The sequence below is a fragment of the Melanotaenia boesemani genome, chromosome 9 (assembly GCF_017639745.1).
Source record: "Melanotaenia boesemani isolate fMelBoe1 chromosome 9, fMelBoe1.pri, whole genome shotgun sequence".
In the NCBI taxonomy this organism is placed as follows: domain Eukaryota; kingdom Metazoa; phylum Chordata; class Actinopteri; order Atheriniformes; family Melanotaeniidae; genus Melanotaenia; species Melanotaenia boesemani.
Genome location: NC_055690.1, coordinates 27,116,381 through 27,131,867, shown reverse-complemented (window position 1 = coordinate 27,131,867; position 15,487 = coordinate 27,116,381). Strand labels below are relative to the sequence as shown.

Below are 15,487 nucleotides of genomic sequence, written 5' to 3'. Positions count from 1 at the left end.
ATTAAGGCAAGCAATGCACAATAAACAGCAGCCGTCGAGGACAGCAGTTGGTGAGCCCTGGTCCAGACCTAACTATTCATAAGTGAAAGTAAAGAAGAAAAGTGAAAGGATTTTGGAAAATGATTCTTGTCTGGAATTTTGTCGACTAATGTCTCCATCTGCCCCGTGCCAATCATTTGTGGCCAGACTGATCGTTTTTAATGGCTACATCAGGATGATAGGGATGCAAGATGTCAGAAAATAACATCATGACAGATGTGGTGAAACACTGAGCGTCAACATTGTCATGTCGTCATCCCCAAGCTGCATCTCTATTTTAAGGAAGAGAAATGAGTCAGAAGCATTTTTTAACCTTAACTGTAAAAGTGCAATGCTTTGCTCTTTGGACCACTATAAATACAACATGTTTTGGCATGTGATGTGGTTTGGATCATACAGTAGGACATAGTAATTATAACCTCACAAGCCATTGTAGCTGATCTTAATCTTAATAGACACGTTTTTGGAAGGACCTGAACGAGTTGTTTACTGTGACTTATTGACAATTACTAGACATATTCAAATGCAGCTTTTGCTGCCTAGAAACTGAGAGTGAAGCATCACATCCTACTTGCACTTGGAAATAAATATATCATATTTTTGGTTTTATTAGTTTGATTGTTTTTTATTTTCTTTTAAACCTTATAGGGACTTATAGGAAAACGTGAAGATACTTCAGGACACATTATGAGTTATATGTTTTACTAACATCCAAAGACCACTGTACAAATCATAAAGGACAAACTGTAAGGCAACTCATCATGTGTTCATATGTTAACATAGGTCCCCTGTATGCTCTTGCTGATGGACATTAATATGCTCTGATGTTGCTCTTGGGGTCCTGGCCTTGGTCATCACACACTCACATATACATATGCACACACATTTAAAGCAACACAGACGCTCATCTCGGAGGACACAGAAACAGTAAGCTTATGTAACAGTATTAGATTTCTTGCTTCAGGGTGTAGTGCTGTCAACTCTCTTGGCACCCTCAAAGCTCTAGCGCCCTTTTTCTACTTCATTATTCTGAATGTCCCTAGTGACTACCAATGTCACTGGTATTCATCATACACTTGAGGCAACTTGTGAACAGCTGAGATTCACAAGGGACAAAGTGGTGGGCTCTCACAGAATCAGGGTTCAATATTACATGATTCACCCAGTGCTGAGGAAAATGTTTAAGCTTTCAGCAGACAAAGAAAAAAAATGAGAAGAAGGCGTTGGTGCTGCTGAATGAGGGGCTCTCAGAAGACATGCAATACTTAGTAATTCCATGAGATCTGAAGATCTAAGTGAACACCATCACATGTAGATCTGTTGGGTTAAAATGTCCCACGTTGCCCTGTTAAATGTCATGGACATCATGTGACTTAACATCCTTCATTAGAGCTCAGTATTTCTCTTCTCATTATGAAATACAAATCCTGGCTTACACATAAAAATACAGCATGTGACAGCTGCACACCGACTTCCACACAACCCAAAGCTAAAGTATGAAAGTTTCTTTTTATTTTCTTTATTTGCTATTAAATCTACTCATGAATATTTTATAAATTAATACCTTTTTGTCCAGGATGATATAAATCATAAATAAAAAAAGTCTAGAACCAGCTTTTAATATACTCCTGTCAGGAATGCATTACCAGTTAGTTTCTAAACATTCTTGTCTTCACATTCAGCCATATAGAACATTTATAACTCTGGGGCAAAAAGTAAACTTTACTTAGTTATTTAAAAAGGGTACAAGTGGATCAATAAATCATAGTGAAGTTGAAGTAAGTGTATCCTGATGCAGCAAGTTTGGAGTTTTGAAGAGGCAGCACAGTCATGATGTCCTCTCTTAAGTCAGTGTGGGTTGTATGTGGGAGGCTACTGCAGCCTTGATTCTGGGGTTGTGAGACAGAAAATATTTTTCTTGTCGTAATTCCTCCATCTTTGGGAATCCATTTTTCCCACCTTTTGCACCCCAGAATAACCACAAAGGAAGAAGCCTGAGGCATAGCCACCCAGGTGTTCCTGCAGCTTTACAGTGACTCAGTGTTTGTCTCTAGGTGAGGGTAAAGGTGCATGTGTTTTATGTTCAGTATGTGCTTGTTTTAAACAAATGGTTTCTGCAGTTTGTGTTTGACTTTCTAGAAGTATCTCTCCTTCTGAATGCCATATGTCACATTCAGTCCATTAAATATGTCTAGAAGTCAGTGAGTAAGCAGTGATGCTTCATCATACACTTTCTGATCATGCTACTGTCACTAAGCTCTTTTTGACAGTGACTTGCCAAACTAAAGGAGTAACACTTCTCTTCACTTTTCTTAACATGTTGACAAAAGTGTATCTTTTTCATTCTACTCTTGAAGCCCTCATTATTTCTTTCATTGCACAGATCTATTATAAGTTTACTTACTTTTTAATTATCTTCAATTTCCTTTTTGCCTATTCACGCTGTTCATTTTTCTTTATATTGTCTTTTCTAAGCCTCTTTTACTTTTACCTCTATATTATCAAACTTAAAATTTCCACTCTTCTCTCATTTTCTTAGTGATTGCCCAGGGCTCAGATTGAAGGAGCTTTTTTCCTGCTTTATTTCAGTTTTTTTTTCTTTATTGCCCTCTGAGCTTTCTGAGGAGAAAGGGAGAAAATTCTCCTCTGACAATGGCGTAGTTCTCACCGATGGAAGGTGTCCGATTAAAATCTTCTTAAACTGAGTGGAAATGCAAAGTATTCATTTTTTCACAGGCATGCACAGCAGACAACACTTTTTTCAAAGAATGGATCAATCTAAAATTATAGCCTACTATGGTAACTGATAGCTTCATATTATGATATTTAAATCTCATTATTCTGTTTAAAGTTCATAATGCGATGATCAAGCCTGCTTTGACTTGCATTCACTCTGTCAAGGTGGCCTCAGGCATCACAGTAATCCTCTGCCTCAACTTCTATGAAAAATTATTCCAAACAGATCCCCATACAGACTTTAAATAAAGGAAAATGAATGGATGGAAAAATGAAGAAAGAGGGGAGCTTTAACTGTGGGATGTATCCCCTTAATCTCTAGGATATTTTGAAGCTTTCAGTAAAATGTGACATGCACACACACACACACACATAGAAAAAAACGAGGTAGCATTGATCCCTCCTATGATGGTTTGACATGATGGGGTTTAATGCAGAACAATCAAGTCTCAAAACAAATAAAACTCATCAGAAAATCTCAAGATGATAAAAGAAAGAGCAATAGTGGCAGACAGCCACAAGAGCAACCCTATTTCATTTCTAAGAATTGGTTGGTACATGTGTTTTAGAAGTTATAACAGGGGTGTCAAACATACAGCCCAGGAGCCAAATCAGGCCAGAGGTTCAAATCCTTTTTTCAGTATAGACCAGCCAGAGTAGAAGGAATTAAAGACCAAAGAAGAGGATTCCGAGTTTTAATTTTATTCTTGTTAGCACACAGGCCGAGGATCACTGTATTGCTTTCAATGAATTCCCAGAGCAGAAATGTTTGTTTTTGCATCACAGAATAACTCTGTGCTTCGCTGATGTGGTGCACTGAGATACTTACACACCTTCACTGCTTATTTTTAGGCTTTGGAGAATAAAACTATCTAGTAATAGTTAATATAATATGATCAAGAGATGAAAAACACATTTAACTTCCCCCAAAGATTTTTTTCTGTAGTGTTTCTTTCCTTTTAAATGTGGAGCTTTATCATTAGGAGATTTTTTTAACTGCAAACATTTTGTCTAGTGAGGGCTGTCGCTTCTACATGACATCGCATTGGCTAAAGAAAAGTCTGTCTCCAGGGATGGTTTCAAAACTCATTTTAAAATATTATTGATCCCTAATGGGAGCTGTGGTCTGACTGAAACATGTTTCTAAGAATCAGGTTTATTGATTTTTATTTTACTTATACTTTACTTGTGTTTATAAAGCCAATATAAGACATCAATAAAGTTTATAATAATTTGACATCATCATACACTTGGACTACAACCCAGTTTATGCTGCTTACTGAGAGTAGGCTGAGACGGATTCTCAGGGGAGAGATTATCTAATTCCTCTAAACACAACACCTCTGCTGTCTGCCACCACTGAAACAGCAACTAACACACACTCCCACACACCATGGTGCATTTGCAGACATATACACAACAGCAAAGAAATACAATTTATAAACACATGGTAACACTAACATATAATGTGCTCAGACCTATACCGTCACAGTTCCTACTGGGAAATGATAGTAGTTTGAATTCCTTTATGTCCATGTGTATTAAAAAACAAGTAACTACAGGGAAATTGGATCTTGGTCTTATGATTTATGGTCACCATGTCTGCGGAAATGTGGGGGAATATAAATACATGTTAAACACACACACACTTAAGCAAAGTGCGAGTTAACTAAAAATGAGCTGACACTGCTGCCTGTTGTGCAGCCAAGTGGCTTTCTGCAAGTAATTACTCTGCAATCCCAGAAGTTCAATTAAGATTGCACATCAACAAACAGAGTACAACCAAACACAAAAGCTGCATGATTGTGGCATCAAAAGCCGGTCATTATAAGTGTGTTGCAACATCAGATAGGAGTAAGGGCATTGTCTTTATAGATGGAAACTCAGCTGTTTAGATATAAAAATGTATGAATAAAAGAGCTGGCCAATGAGGTTAAAACAATCTATTTGAAGTCTATAGCGAAAGCTTCTAAATCTATTAGGCTTCATGTCTTGATAGAAGATTCATTTATCACTCTTTATCATACTTCCTGATGAGTTTGTATATATATATATATATATATATATATGTATATATTAATGAGATTGTATATTGTTGAGTCACGGCTAAGATGTTGTTGCTTTATGTGTCTGATGTTGAATTTGTTCACTGTCTTGAATTTCTTGTTTGAGGATGTGTTGCAGTTTAATAATTTTCATGCTCTGAAGGAGTCCTCTAAAATGCACGAGTAATGATTTTTAGATAAAACATGAGAATGCACTGCTTTGATGAGGTGTCCCTTTTTTTTTTTTTTTTTTTTTTTGATTGATGTTTTGGAAGGCTTTGTCTCTGACATTTGAATAATTATACTAAAATTATGGAAATAACAAAGGCCTACAGCTTAACAATGGCTATTGTAATCATGAAGGGCTTTTACAAAGAGTGATTTTTTAGCTTTAATAATACAGAAATTAAAACATCATTTTGTACCCAGGAATTTTAATATCCTCTATTTTTCTGTATTTCTGTGTGCGTGTGTGTTTGCATGTGATCACTTGGCAGGTTGCAGAGCAGTTAATGACCATTGCCTATGAAAGTGGAGTCAACTTGTTCGACACAGCTGAGGTCTACGCAGGTGGCAGGTGGGTGTCATATAATTCTGTCTGAATTTAGCTCAGCTCATAGCAGTCTTAAAAGGGTTTTAATGGGATCAGATACAGATGTTTGGCTCCTCTATGCCCCCAGGAAATTTTTTCTCATGCATGTCATACACACTAATCACAACATTTTAAGTTAAACATGTAGGGATAATTTGATATTCAGTTTATGAACAATGATGGTCAGAGACGAAGTTTAACAGTTTAGCATTTGGCTAAACATAAAAATATCACCTGAAAATTCAAGAAAGAAACAAAAATCCACTATAAACAAAAAGGAAAAATAAGGAACCTGACTCTAACCTGACTCAGTTCTCTGTTTAGTGTGACTCATTTCATAATGCTCTTCAAAACTATCCAATGCAGATTCATATAGACACATTATTTTAAACCTCAACAAGGGTGAGCCTAAAGATGAGAAATTATTACTATTGTTATTACTGATGTTAAAATAATAATTATTATTGTCAACATTTTACCATACGCTATGCTTGCAAAGTAAAACAAGGCACTTGGAACTGAAATTGTAGGATGTTGCTACATTCAAAGAAAATGTAGAAAGCGGAAGGTGAAATGAACCAATAATCTTTATTTAACAAATACAAAACCAAATGCGACAAAGCAGGGATCCAGGGAATGCTAGAACAGAAACCCAAATAAAGAAGCCGATGGGCTGACCAAACATGGCTAACAACATTCATTCATTATCTGTACTGTTTTGTCCATTGCGGGTCGCGGGGAAGCCGGAGCCTAACCCAGGAAGCCCAGGAAGCCAGAGTACTCGGAGATAACCCGTACATACATGAGGAGAATATGCAAACAGACAGACCACTGCCCCCCAGGTTTGATCCTCCCTCCAGCTGAGGATGAAATCAGCGACCATCTTGCTGTGAGGCCATGGTGCTAACTACCACACCACTGTGCAGCCCTGTGTTGGCCCCATGTTAGCCCTGTGGCCAACAACAGTTATTTGAGAAGAACAAAAAACTAAAATAAAATAAAAATTATAGTTATACTATATAAACCGGGAGAGCTGACTGGATGAGGAACTACGGACAGTGTTGTGCAAGTTCCTGCTTCTCATATAGTTCAAAGTTCAGTTCATTCAGTTTAAAATGAATAGTTTAAATTCAAAGTTCATTATTTTAATTTTGAACTAGTTCAAAGTTCAGTTCATTCAGTTCTTTTAAGTCAAAACTGAAAATTAACGACTGAACTTGAGAAACCTGTAACTAACCATCTAACCTGTTGCTAGGATGTCGTACCCCTAAAGGCGCAGGCAGTGTGATCTGGGTCGTTTGGGGCTGTTGGCAGGGGGTCTTGCCCCTTCCTAATGGCTCTTTTTTTTATTAGTGGCAGATATCCTCTCAAACTAGATGAATAATTTAATGCCATATCAATTCAAACTAGACGTTGATGTGGCTTACATAGTGCAGTTAGACATAACTTGCATAGGAATGTTAGATTTTTACTGTTATAATCTTTTGCAGACAGTAAGTAAAATTCACGTAAGTAATCATAAGCATAAAACCATGTGATGCGCACACCACATTTGCAGATTCTCTCCATTCACCTCAACTTGCCATTTCAGACCAGGACTGCACCATTTTGAAGTATGTCATGCACGGTGGGTAATGAAGTGTGAAGTCGGTGTAAATGTAGGCAGTTTGGTTCTTTATTTACAAATGCATTGAATTCAGTTAACAGATTCATTTGAATGCGTTGATGCACAGCACTGACAGCGGATGAGTAGAGAGTAACAAAGGCAGGTTGCAACGTAATGATGTAAAGAAAATGTTATATTACCTGTTGACATCCAGGCACAATGGCAAATAAAAAGGGGAATCAAAACTCAGAAACAGGGACTAAATCCAAGAACTACAGCTACACAGAAAAATGTCACCAAACATGATAAAAAAAATCAATAAAAACATTTAAAAAATTATTGTAAAGGCTTCTGACATCTCTCCACTTTATTAGCTTGAATTAGGAAGTTAATACATTTTATAAAAATGCAAATTTTAACTGGACACTTATCAACCAAATAGTTGTCACAGGGGTCTGTAGACGTTTAATGACACTGGGTTGAAGAATAAATTTTGTAAGCGAAATACTTCTGACTTTAGACTGCAATTTTAATAATGCCACTTCATTTATGTTGCCTTGCAGGGCCGAAATCATTCTAGGAAACATTATCAAGAAGAAGTGCTGGAGGTAATGATGACATTATTGTGTTTGATTGCTTCACCGCTTCTGCATGAAAGAGAAAAATATGTAGAAAGATGATATCTGTGCATGTGTGTGATCTTATTTAGTCAAATAAGAAAAAAATCTAAAATCTCTTTTTTTTTTTTTTTTTTTTTTTTTGCTGTGTATTTGGTTCTCATGCATACTGCAGAGTGTAACAGTCACTACATGACAACATGCCTGCAGGCATTTTCATTTTTTCATGAATTTCAATTTCTTCTTTTTTTTTTTTTTTTTTTTTTGTAATCATTTAAACATGCCCAGTTGTTTTATTATTGATCAGCTCAGTCGGAGAGAGAAAGGGGGAGTTGCACTAACATGAAAGCAACTTCAAATGGAAATTACACATGCATATATATATATATATATATATATATATATATATATATATATATATTTAGAGAGAGAGAGAGAGAGAGAAAGAGAGAGAGAGAGAGAGAAAGCACCTTATTGCCCCGTTTTTCTCACATCAAACTCTTGATAACACTAAATTTGGATCTTGAATGCAGCCTGAAATGAATTGAAACGGATATAAAGGCAGTGCTAGAGCCTCTCTCTGCAACAGTACTTTTTACCACATTATAATTTGTCAGCATGACGCAGTTCTAAATGGGGGAGCATTTAGCTGCTAGTCATGAGTGTTGATGCTCCATCATTATGCAGCTCCCAGCAGTGTCATGCACGGGGCTGACTGCATTATACCAGTGGGCGTATTGATGCTGGTACAGTTAAGACATGCTGAACTTGACAATTCAGACTGATTGTTATCATGAATGTGCTGATTTACAATTTGAGGACAGAACAGGCAGCACAAGAAGATGAGATTCCACTTGTGGGAAGTGAATGTAGCTAAAGTGACTCACAACACATCGCTGGCTGGCAGAGATTATTTGACACGTGACTAAAGTTTGCAGTTTGTTATTAAATTGGCAATGCTAAAACTGGTACATGATGAAAACGATCTGTTCTGTTTATCCTTTAACGGGATGATAACTCTGCATGATGATCTTGTGTTATGCTGAAATATGTGGAGGGTTAATTTAACAGAGTTTTAAACTCTTAGCTTAATTACACCTGTTGTGTAACTCACTGTTTTTCCTAACCATGTCACCACTTGAGACTGGAAATTAAGTAACAGGCTTGTGAATTCAAAAACACAGCTTAGAGTACAGATTGCACAAGTCAGATGGAAAAAGCTGTCATCTGGTTTTGTTTTCATTTTTACTAGGTGCATTTAACCCTTTGAGCCCTTTGCTTGTTTTTTGGCCTCCTGTATTAAATTTGCAACAGCATGGTCTGTTTGAATACTTTCAGAATGAATATGAATGTCCCGTTGGAAGGATGCAGCTGCAGCTCTTAATCTCTATCAAATCATAGCACAATACGTGGCCATTATCTCTGCTAAGGTCAACTTTAATAAAGTGCAGAACAAAGTCTCAAAAATGGCACAGTTTGGCACCATCAATTCTCAAAGTCTCCTAATTGGGGCTTCTCATGTTTTAAAAGGTTCAACATGTTTCAGTAGGAAAAGTAGACTGCATCAGTTTCAGGACACTGAGTTGGTCATATAAATTTAATGTCACTCTTCCATGACTTACTAGGATAGAGATACAATTACCAATGGACTTTAGTTGGACGGCAAAATAGTGTTTCTGGCCTTAAGTGGTTACAGTGACAAGACCAAAATTGGCAACATGGCAAGGCAGATGGTCAGAAAGGACATTGTTTATACTTTCAGTAATATTCCAGTTAACTTGCCTTTGTCCAACCAGGAAATATTATTAAGTACGCAAATTTTATTTAACTCTATTTGTCTGTATCTATAATCAAGGGGTGAAATAAGTACATCATTATCACATCCTCATTAACAGATACTGTTAACTTTTTGACTTTTTAAAGAATCTCGTTTTAGAAACCGGGGTGGTCGTATCCTAGTGGTCACACAGGTGGGCTACCTTAAGCTCAGTTTCAAGCCCCCGGGGTGTCAACAGAAGTGAACCGCTGTAACCCTGGGTGCCTAAATATGGTAGCCCACTGCTCTAGCAAATCTACTAGAGTTGGATAAAATGCAGAGCCTAAAATCCCAAATGGATTTAATAAAGTAAATGAATTCAATTAAAACTGAGATCAAATTAAAGGTCCATTATTATACATTTTTTTAACAATTTCATATGAGTGTCAGAGTTCCAACTACATTGATTTCAAAGTGTATTACCCCAAATTAAGTCTTGGTCCTTAATCTCAGCCATTCCAAATGTGGGTCTAGTGAGCTCTGTGGAGAACAGGCTGCTTCTGTGTCTGAACCTTTAAACATTCATGAGTGGTGCCTGTCCACGGGCCCCTCTGGAAGAGGATCCAGCTTTTGCTGGCACCCGCTTGGTAATTTTAAAAGGCCGGCTCAGTTAGCCAGGGAGGGCGGGTTAATGAGTATCCACAACCCAAGGAAGTGGTTTTTCCTATCATGACATCACAGAGGGAAAGATCTCAGACTCACTCATTTGAGCATAAATTTGCTAGAAAGTGGAACAAGCAGGTGAGAGAGGTGACAGAATTTTCTCACTTTTGGGCCTCATACACAGGCTATGAAGACACATATGACTGTTAGAAAACCTTTAGAAAGTGAATTTTGCATAATATGGGACATTGAAATATTATCTCAGAAGGATTTTTTTTAAAGATATTTATACTGTAAAAATACATTTTTAAAACATAGCGCCATGGAAATTTAACTACATGGTGTCCAGGTTCTACAACGATCATACAGTTTCTATACATATTAATTAAGTGGTTCCAAGAATTGCAGCCTGTGTGTCATCAAACCCAGATCTAATGGGATCACTAAGATCTACATAAATAATGTCAGGAATACATGTGTCTGACAAGGTTTGTTAATAATACATCACACTGCAAAAAAAAAAAAAAAAAAAAAATGCCCAGGAAGTGCAGATTTCAAACAACCTCAGGAAAAACAGTTAAGCTAAACTATTGTTTAATCACATATGCAAAAAATAAGCTCTTGCAATCATCCGGTCTCGTAGTGGTTGACATGTTATGTTTCATGTGTTATGGATGGCTTGCTTTCACCATGTTTTAACAAGGCCAAATCAGCTTAAGCAAAAAAACATCCTCTAGCACCTTGTAAATATGTGAAATGAGCATTTTGTACTATTCAGTCAAATGTGTAAACACTGTATTTGGTACTTACATTGCACATTTAAACCAGACAGACGTTACTGCAAAGGTCCTGCATGTCTGAATCCTTCTAATGCAGTATTATTCCCTGTTGATATTTTGTTCTCCATCACTTCTTTAGGCGGTCCAGCTTGGTCATTACAACAAAACTTTACTGGGGAGGAAAGTAAGTAAAAAACTCTCATAGTTAATTTTCCTTAACTGAAGGTCTTTCATTACGTTTCCTTTTAGCAAGTAAACCGTAAACAGTACACATTTTTCACTGTCTTTCTGGAAATATTCTTTTGGGCTGTGTGTGTGTGAGTTAACTGCACATATTGCCAGTAATGGCTAAACAGTTCGTAGGGTATCTCCAATTCAGTTTGATAGCTCACAAAACATTTATCACACACAGGAGCAAATGTATTAAAATATTCACAAACATCATTCAGGAGAAACTCCAAAGCAGTGTATCTACTGTAACTTTGGGTTGCTTCGGGGAAACTAATGCTTAATGTATTAAACTATTTTCAAAGTTGTTCAAAGTTTAGCTAATTTGTGCCACAGACAGTTTTCCTCAGTTTTCTGATGTGATCAGTTTCTCTATTAACAGAGAAAAACAACCTGAGGAAATAGAATAAATAAATCTGTTTTATAAGGTTTACATGCATATATTATACACACTCAGAGGCAGACCCTGTCCAACTGGGTCTGATGATAAAGCTGAAATTTTTCTCCAGTTGTTGAGCATTTTTTATGTTTCCTGTATGTTAGGTTTCGTCCTCTGTCTCCCGTGCAGAGTTCGGATGCATAATGATCAGCTGAGAGCACACTGACCCATTTACATAACACAGCCTGAGATGTAGATTCTAGTCACAGCATCAACAGTGGCGGGCCACATGATTGACAGTTGAAAGGGGTTTCAGATTTTCCAGAAATGGTTGAAGTCAGTAAAAATATTTTCTGGTTTTCTGCCACACAGTCCTTCTCCTGCAACCTTGTGTGGAATATGCACTGTCCACAGAAAATTTTCATCATTTCATGTCAATGTTCTTTTTTTAAAAGACCCCCACACTGAATTAGAAGCTTCAACAAGTTAAATTGCATGAATGCAAACACTTGGACAGATACAGTGAAGTTTTTTTTTTTTTATTGATTCCATGTCCTTTATTTTATCAGAGCGGAGACAGAGAGAGGATTGTCAAGGAAACACATTATTGAAGGTGAGAGATTACACTTCCATTTTCTTTCATGAAGCAAAGAAAGCTATGAGATTATAGACCACACTAAGATTTTCTCCTGGATAAGTCTTCTCTTTTTTAACCAGTATTTCTTTATTCAATCTTTGTTTTTCGGTGTCCTTTTCCAGGTCTGAAAGACTCTCTAAAGAGGATGCAGTTGGAGTATGTAGATGTAGTTTTTGCCAACCGCCCTGACAGCAACACGCCCATGGAGGGTGAGTCAGCTTATCAATATTCATTTACTGTATGCACAATGAAATTCATTTAAACTGGTTTCTTTTAAAAAAGGGGGGAATAAAGGAAACCTGTTAAACTGAGGGTTGGTCATACTATTTTCAAAAGACTTTGTCTGACTTTCAGATTCTCGATTTGTTTAGGAAATTAGCTTATGTATGTTTTAAGATTAAATGAAAGGAAACATTAAAAGGATTTTAAGAGAAAATTATGATACTTTGTTAAACCCAATGTTTTTCCATTGAGTTTAGGTTTAAAATTGTTGATAGGAACTAATTTATTTGTGATCAGATCTGAATTATGCATCAGTGCAAGGACAAGATCATCGCAGTTTTGATTGAGAAACTGAAAGTGCAGCCCTACATTAGCTGCGAATATAATCATTGGTGTCCATATATGATACTCTTCCTTATACTGGAGATTTGAAAATGTTGGGAAGTAAGCCTTGGGTTACTGGGTTTGCATGCACTGCTCAATCATGTGATGTTTTTGTCAGAAAATAGAAAATACAATAGAAATGGACACAATTTTTCTTTTTTTGTACTTTTTGGTTGAATGGGGTTTTGACAGCAGACTTTGTTGTTGATATGAAATTTAGCTTCTAGGTTATTTGTACATGTAAGACTAATTAAAATCAAAAAGCAGCTAAATAATGAATTTGCAGACAAGGTTTGCAGTTTTTATTATCAGGGTCTCTACAAACGTAATCATACAGCATAAGCACACAAGCACACCTCAGGGCTGCTGTTGCTGCTTTTAAAAACAGGCTCGTGACCTTTTTTAGTTTAGCTTATAGCTTAATTTTATTTGATTTTGTTTAGATTTTCACTTATTCAATCATATATTTTTCTAATATTTTAAATACCACCTGTTTATGTGGCTTTCTGTTTTATTGTTTTAAAAGGCGGGGCTCAGTGGGTAGAGTGGTCGTCTTGTAGCCTGAGGGTGGCCGGTTCGATCCATTTCGAGCTCATGTCGAGGTGTCCCTGAGCAAGACACCAAACCCCAAATTGCTCCTGATAGGTTGTAGTTAGCGCCTTGCATGGCAGCTTCCACCATTAGTGTGTGAATGTGTGTGTGAATGGGTGAATGTAAAGCACATTGGGTAGCATTCCAGGTACAGTAAAAAGCACTATATAAATACAGACCATTTACCACTTAATTGTTTTTACCCAAGTACACAGTTTTAAACTCCTTTATTTTATTTTATTTTATTTTATTTTATTTTATTTTATTTTATTTTATTTTATTTTATTTTATTTTATTTTCCTGATCTCTTTTATCATTGTCTTTATTCTTATCACTCTTATCAGTTCTTATTGTTTTTAAGTTTATTCATTCTTGATTTTACTTTTTAACTCCAGTGTTTTCCTCTTGAGGATCCTCCACACCGGTAGCTACGCCTACTCAGTCTGCCGAGTTGTTGCCATGGTGAGTGCCCTTTCAGAGTGGCTGGGGTCCTGCACTGCAGCCCTGGGGCTGTGGTGTGGGCCTCGACCTGCCCTGACCTAGGTGGTTCATGTGGTGGTGCTCTCTGTGGTCTTGGGTGGGCTGGCTTCCGGTGTGACTGGATCCACTAGAGACCGTTTCCTCACAGCAACATCAAGCCAAATGTTTTCATTCTATTATTATTTTTATACTTACATTCAGTTAAGAGACAGTAATTCAGGTTGGGAGTTAATGTTCCTACAGAATGGGGTATGGGCAGGTGGGGGGAGTGCGCTTTGTATGAGGTGTGTTTTAATTTTTTTTGTTATATACTTTGGTGTGTGAAGGCTTTTAAATTTTGTTTTTAACAAACACAATTTGTTTTTATTATGTAATGCCCTTTGTGTTGCTTTGTGCATGAAAAGTGCCCTAAAATAAAATGAATTTGATTTGAGCATAACTCTGTTACACTAGATATACTGCAGGTAGAGTTTCAATCAAATTAGCTGCTCTTTTTCATATTCAGTGAACCACTCCAACTTTCTTTGCTGTGTGTCAGGGTACATTATCCTGCAGAAAGAGGTCACTGTCAATGAACGTGGTGGTGCTTCTAAGTGGTCTGCATTAATATGAGTTGGTGCTACATTTCCAGGTAGCATCTAGATGATTGCCTAGTCTATGAGCACAACATTACCTCGTACATAACACTGTCTTCGTCTACTAACCTCCTTCCCAAATTGGCCACTTAATGTAAAAGAAAACGAAATTGGGATGCTTAATATATATATATATATATATATATATATATATATATATATATATATATATATATATATATATATATATATATATATATATATATTACAGTGACGTGACAGTTTTTATATGTTTGTTGGTGTGGTGACAGTTATTTCAGCCATTAAGGGAAACTAGTATCATTAAGATCTCTACACTGACACTACACACTGGGGAAGCTGTTTTCATTACTTGTTGCAGCTGTGTATCTGATGCTGTTGTCACACAAATACTTTAATTTCTGGCTTTTCTTATCCTTTGCCTTTTTATTTTTATTTATTTCTATTGTCATGCGCTTTTCCCCAGCATGAGATCCTATTGCCCATTTCCTGTGTCATTCCATATGTCTTCTCTGACTAGTTTTACACTTTTTTCTTTTTCATTGGCCGGAAATTGTGGCAGTTTGTATTTATATGGGCTGGTTAAGGGAAGAAAATGAATACTGAAATAGCAATAGAAAATAAATTGAATTGTTTGCTTGTCTATAGTGTGTTATTTACCCTGGCAGGATGTCAGTGAGGACAGCAGGCTGTTAATTATCACTTGCAACATTAAGTGAATGAAAAAATCCTGCCATCGCAAGCCCTTTTTCAAACCTCTTCTTATGTGATTCTGTACTTAACTTTTCCTCCATCATCTTTTTTATTATAATTCTGTTTCTAGCTTTTATCTTTTCTGTCAGTCTTTTTGTCAACTTTCTTATCCCACATAATCTGTTCTCTTGCCAAGTATGAGAAGGGAGAACAGGAGTCCTGCCACAGTGAGGGACATTGCTGTAATTACAGTCAGAGCAGGGCAATAATGAATAGCCTTAATGACAGTACTAATCTGAGTTTTTGTTGGCTCTAACTGCTGTTGGCTTGCCCTGTCAGCAATGTTGGAGCTAATTGCGCCATTAAATATGCAGCAGATTGAATGTTATCAGAGGGGCATTAGTGTGTGAGCTTGTTAGTTTGTCC

General features: G+C 36.8%; 1 protein-coding gene across 4 annotated transcripts in view; it reads left to right on the top strand.

Annotated features, from left to right (window-relative positions):
* Nucleotides 1-15,487, top strand: part of kcnab1a (potassium voltage-gated channel subfamily A regulatory beta subunit 1a) — a 124,211-nt gene that overhangs the window by 98,947 nt on the left and 9,777 nt on the right. For all 4 annotated transcript variants that reach the window (XM_041995456.1, XM_041995457.1, XM_041995454.1 and 1 more), the window contains 5 exons: nucleotides 5,318-5,397; nucleotides 7,582-7,626; nucleotides 10,973-11,017; nucleotides 12,010-12,053; nucleotides 12,200-12,286. In XM_041995456.1, coding sequence (XP_041851390.1) covers nucleotides 5,318-5,397; nucleotides 7,582-7,626; nucleotides 10,973-11,017; nucleotides 12,010-12,053; nucleotides 12,200-12,286 — 301 coding nt within the window. The remainder of the gene's footprint in view (nucleotides 1-5,317; nucleotides 5,398-7,581; nucleotides 7,627-10,972; nucleotides 11,018-12,009; nucleotides 12,054-12,199; nucleotides 12,287-15,487) is intronic.